At 38.9% G+C, this 4,931-nt stretch overlaps 1 protein-coding gene across 1 annotated transcript; it reads right to left on the bottom strand.

The window, feature by feature from the left end:
• Positions 1-273: 273 nt before the first annotated feature.
• Positions 274-4,305, bottom strand: LOC121520354 (CCN family member 1-like). Its single transcript, XM_041803754.1, has 5 exons — positions 4,125-4,305; positions 3,841-4,054; positions 3,396-3,746; positions 3,037-3,233; positions 274-1,665 (listed from the first exon to the last, which is right to left on the bottom strand). Exons 1-5 carry the CDS (start codon positions 4,164-4,166, stop codon positions 1,345-1,347), a joined length of 1,125 nt encoding a protein of 374 aa, XP_041659688.1. The 5' UTR covers positions 4,167-4,305; the 3' UTR covers positions 274-1,344.
• Between the last annotated feature and the right edge of the window lie 626 nt (positions 4,306-4,931).

Genomic DNA, 4,931 nt, shown 5'->3' with positions numbered 1-4,931 from the left:
TAAATAATTCTTTAGATATCATTTCCACAAGCAAGGGATAAACATAAGGCAACATAACTTTAACATATGACACCCAAAACTAATTAGCTCATCCTTGAGTCAGAGTGGACATTTTAAGGAGAAAAATGCCCTTTTGAGATATTGGTTTTAATATGCCTCCTAGGGGTTTTAAATTTGTTTTACAATGAATACTGACAACTTTGCATGGTCAGAAAAGTAAAAGAAGTTTTCAGTGACAACAACAATTTGTTTATAACAATTTCATATGCCTTTCATATCTTCCATGGAGTAGGTTTCAGACAAGGTGAGTTACAGCATGCTGTAGAGACACAGTTTCGAATGTTGGGTGATTAAAGTGAATAGTGCTGAGATTAAAAAAAAAAATAGAAAGCACAGCTTGTACATGAAAAGATCAGCAGGGAGGTAAAACATTCAACCACAACCAACAACCTCTCACAGAATCTTTAAAACCTCAAAAAAGAAAAAGGCGATATATTTAACTATAACTCTGGATGTGTTGCAATATAAGTAGCAAGAACAGACCTGCACACTGTAGTATCTCTTCATGGCGTCAAGCTTAGATTATTCTCTCGTACCCAATAACTTGCACCCAGCATCTGTTCAACAGCAGAAAAGCCCTCTGAGGTTTACATTACACCCATTCCCTGAACTACTCAGTGACATGTAGGTTGTCTCAGAAGTGGGTCAGCCAGATACAGATGTAACCATATAGCTCATTTCCTCCAGAAAACTGTTACAACAGACCCCTTGAGACTTAATTTTTTTCACATTATAGCAAGCTCGAATTCTGGGCCTTTTCTCTTTAATAGAATTATTAGAAATCAGTATAGTTTTATGTGTTAATTTGTCAAAAATGAAGTATGAATTTGATATTTTAGAAGTTACAGTAATGTTTATTTTGCAGCCATCAGTCATTTACTAACATTTAAAAGAAAGCCATACTTTTATTGATGTACAACTTGTCATGATTAACTCATTAAAAAAACACATACGTATGTGGAAGTCTAATACCCAAACCATAAATTAAATAGAAGAGGACATTAAATCATCAGAAATGTTGGAACATTTTTACATGACTGATTTGGTAGCTGCCATAGCCATTTCCATGTCTTGTCAAGATGCTTCAATATGTTGGGCAAATTAAAAAAAACACACATTTTGAAAGGTGTTCATGTTACAGTACAAAAATAAGAATTTTCATAATGTAAAAAAATCTTCAAAAAGAAGAAAACCACAAAGCTCCAGTTATCTGAAGCAGAATTATGATCTAAATACTGCAGGACATCCATTCTCAAAGTGCACTTTTTTCTATCAGTCTACACTCTATGGGATGTCTTTACCCCTTAATCTTTTCACTTTGTTGATATCATTAAAAAGTCTTCTCTGAGCTGCTTTTTTGCTGTTGCTAGAGCAGTTCAGGTCACACTTGCAGGACTCGATCATCATCACCATCCTGCTGATCGTTTCTCCATTTCTGCAGCGGAAACGGACGGATGACGTCTGGGTTCGGTGAGGCTTGCAACATCGCCCATCTGAACAGGACCCACAGTACACTGGATGGAACTTTCTCAGGCTACGGCAGCTCGCGTAGGACAGTCTTACTGGACGTCTTGACTTTTCAGTTCGGCTACAAGTTTGATCTTTCTGCAGAGAGAAGACATAAGAACCCTTTATTAAACTTAGTCTAATTTATGCTCAGGATTTTACTCTAAATAACAATGTTGTGTGGAAAGTGTAAGTAGCAGCATGAACAGTTCAAAGAAAAAAAAAAGAAAGACACCATGTGATGCTAGTTTCAATGAGACAAATTCACATATAAAGGATGGTGCTCACAGCCAAGGCCACCCAGAAAAGGGGGGAAGCTTTCTTGTGACCATCTGCCATTTGGGGGTCAGTGAAAGTTAACATTCACACAATTTAGACACTGATGGCAGAAGTTGCAATGAATATTGAAGAGTCCCATTCAAATAAATCCACACACATTTACACACCACCAACATGGCAAAAAATTGAGGTTAAGTGTTTTGCCCAAGAACACGTCGTCTGTGGCAGCTGTGGATCAAACCCTAGACTTTCTAGCTGCAAGACAACTGACTCTACCTGCTGCACCATATTCATTCCTTAAGAGATAGTCCATCCCTTATTTGAACAGTTATAGCCAAATGTTGGTTTATGCTAAATACTCAGCATTCTTATTAAAGCAAACTTTGTATTGACTGTTTCGAAGTGTAAACCCTTCTCATTAAAAATGGAATAAGCTTTTTTTTGTTTAATTTTTATTTAAGTATCACACTCTGGTCAAATGAAGTTAACCGGAAGACCAGATTTTTGGACAGTGTAGACCAACAGTACCTATCTGCAGGCTTGCAGGCAGCAGTTTCAGAACCATAGAACCAGGACTAAGTTTGGACTAATACCAGCATATTTACCTTGATGTGCATTGCAGATATGTTGATTAATGTGCACCGTCCCAATTAAATAAACGAATAAATAAACAAAACATAAGATCCCTCTTTTTCAACAACAGTGCCACCCAGCAAAATGAATGAGCATGGCATTTTAACAGGCTGCGAAGAGTTGCATGCTGGGCAATATGTAACCAGTATTAAGGATTACCACAGTATGCTTAAAGGACACTTGTCCTTATATAGATACTGATATTGATATTAAAGGTATAAACTGTGCCTTGTTTGAGAAAAAAAGCCCATAAACAACATGCATGTTGTTGTACTAAAGTTTTTAAGCAAAACATCTCATGCTTCAGTCTTTACTTGTGAACTGTATCACTTATCAGGAGGCTTTACTGTGTAAAATGTAAACTGGCTGTTTTAGCAGTATGTTATCCAGATCCTTCAGATTCAGGCTCTGAAAATAACCATTTACAAAAAATTATTAACCGTGTCTCTTAAAGTCTCGTTTGTATTGTAGCTCAAAAAGAGATATCAATATTAGTTTTGGTCAGTTTCATACCCTGCTATTAATCCCCTTGCAGGAGCTTTAAAGTTTGTAATGTACCTTTAAGGTGATTTGGTTGCATGGTCGTACTTCACAGATCCGAGTCTCTTTAACCATCTTGCACTGAGGGTTATTATTGGTCATCCTGGTGGACAGTCCTGTGCCACAGGATTTGGAGCAGGGTGACCAAGCTGTGGTTAGAGACACACAACTGGATCCTCTGACTGACATGTGGCCCAATGGGTGGCTCCTGAAAGCTACAAAGAGAGGAAAATAAAACTTTTAACAGGAACAGATAGCTGACACAAGAAGAAAATTTTATGCAAATGTCACTACTTTGCTTCTTTAACACTCATCTTTTTGTCCTTTTTAAAAACTTAAGCTGTGGGATCTGTGAGGACAGAGTGCAATGTGCTCACCAGGTAAAGACTTTGAGTCTCCACTCCATACAGAAGCTAACTCATTGTCCTTGGTTAGCTCATATTCAGACATTCTGTCTTTGCTGTGCTTTTTCCTTTGCTTCTTTCCCACAGAGCCCTCCATCTTTGTGTCCTCAGGGCAGAAGAGCTGTTCGCAGCAACGTCCGGGGACTTTAACCCGTCTTGGCTTGGCACAGCCATGTTTGTGCAGTGTGAGTTCATGAGGGCAGAGGGAGACGCAGCCAACAGCACCATCCATGCAAGTGCACTGGTGTTTGCAGTTTGGACGGAAGATTTCCCCGTTCTGGTAAATCTTATTATTGTACTCACATGTTCTTCCATCTGATTTGGCTGATTTAAAGAACCACAGTGAGGTTTAGAGTGAGAAGACTGAATAGTTGAATTTTAAAAAAGAACAAAAAGAAAAGAAAAGAAGTCAATTTACCTCGACAGATGCCTTTTGCAGAACTGTGGCTTCCTCCAAAATTGCACTCCAGTCCCTTTGTGTGATCACATGGCTGAGTCCTGCTGCAGTCTTCAAAGAGCTGCTGTGCACAAACTTTACAGCATCCGCAGGCGTCCAGCATGAGACTGACTCCTGCTGCACATCTTGGGGTTTCACGGGGACACCAGCAGTCCTTTGGGCATGAGGCTGACACCTGAAATAAAACATGATGATACATTTTTTCTGCTATGAAAGCTTTCATAAGCAACCTGATCATATCTTACCATTAAAATGTGGACAGTCAACACCATAGAAACTTTCCACATCTTCAGAAGTTGTAGTTATCTCAAAGGTCTCTCTATCAAACCCCAGATCTAGCAGTCACTTAACAGGTAATCACTCTCCTTGCTTTTGGAGTCCCCATCTCTTTTTATACACTCGAGGCAGAGCTGACGCAGACTCACACTGAAGAGGTGTCCCAAAACTATGAGAGGAATGCTTCTACACGCGTCCTCCCATAAGCCCATAAGAAGCCCCCCTCTGTCCCTCCCTCCTCTCCTCTCTGTTACTGAGCCAAGAACCACCCTGTCTGTCTAACTTCCATTCTTTCAGGGCTTTAATTATCACATCTGTTTTAAAGACATTAACTGGTACTAGAAAAACACTTTTCTAGAAGAAGGTAAACAAGTTCCTGAAGTTACTGCTTATTTGCCAATACAACTTTAAAACTACATTAACAGTGCTCTCTATATATTGTATTTTAATAGGGTTAATTCTGGTTTTAAAATACAGAAACACTAATGGGGCATGCATCCATACGTTTTATTTTATGTACATAGAAGCAAGTTGTGATTGTTATGTTTGTAAAATTTCATCCCTGCTGGTTATTCCACTGTCAACTGTATGTGATATTTTTAGAAAGTGGAACCATTTAGGAACAACAGCAACTCAGCCACAAAGCAGAAGACCACATAAAATCACAGAACAGAGTCAATGACCGCTGAAAGTTTCCAACGCTCTGCTGAGTCTATAGCTGAAGAGTTTTGAACTTCCACTGGCATTAATGTAAACACAAAAAACTGTGCGGCATG

The sequence above is a fragment of the Cheilinus undulatus genome, linkage group 13 (assembly GCF_018320785.1).
Source record: "Cheilinus undulatus linkage group 13, ASM1832078v1, whole genome shotgun sequence".
Taxonomy (NCBI): Eukaryota; Metazoa; Chordata; class Actinopteri; order Labriformes; family Labridae; genus Cheilinus; species Cheilinus undulatus.
The sequence above is the reverse complement of the archived record's forward strand: the minus strand, read 5'-3'. Positions and strand labels throughout refer to the sequence as shown.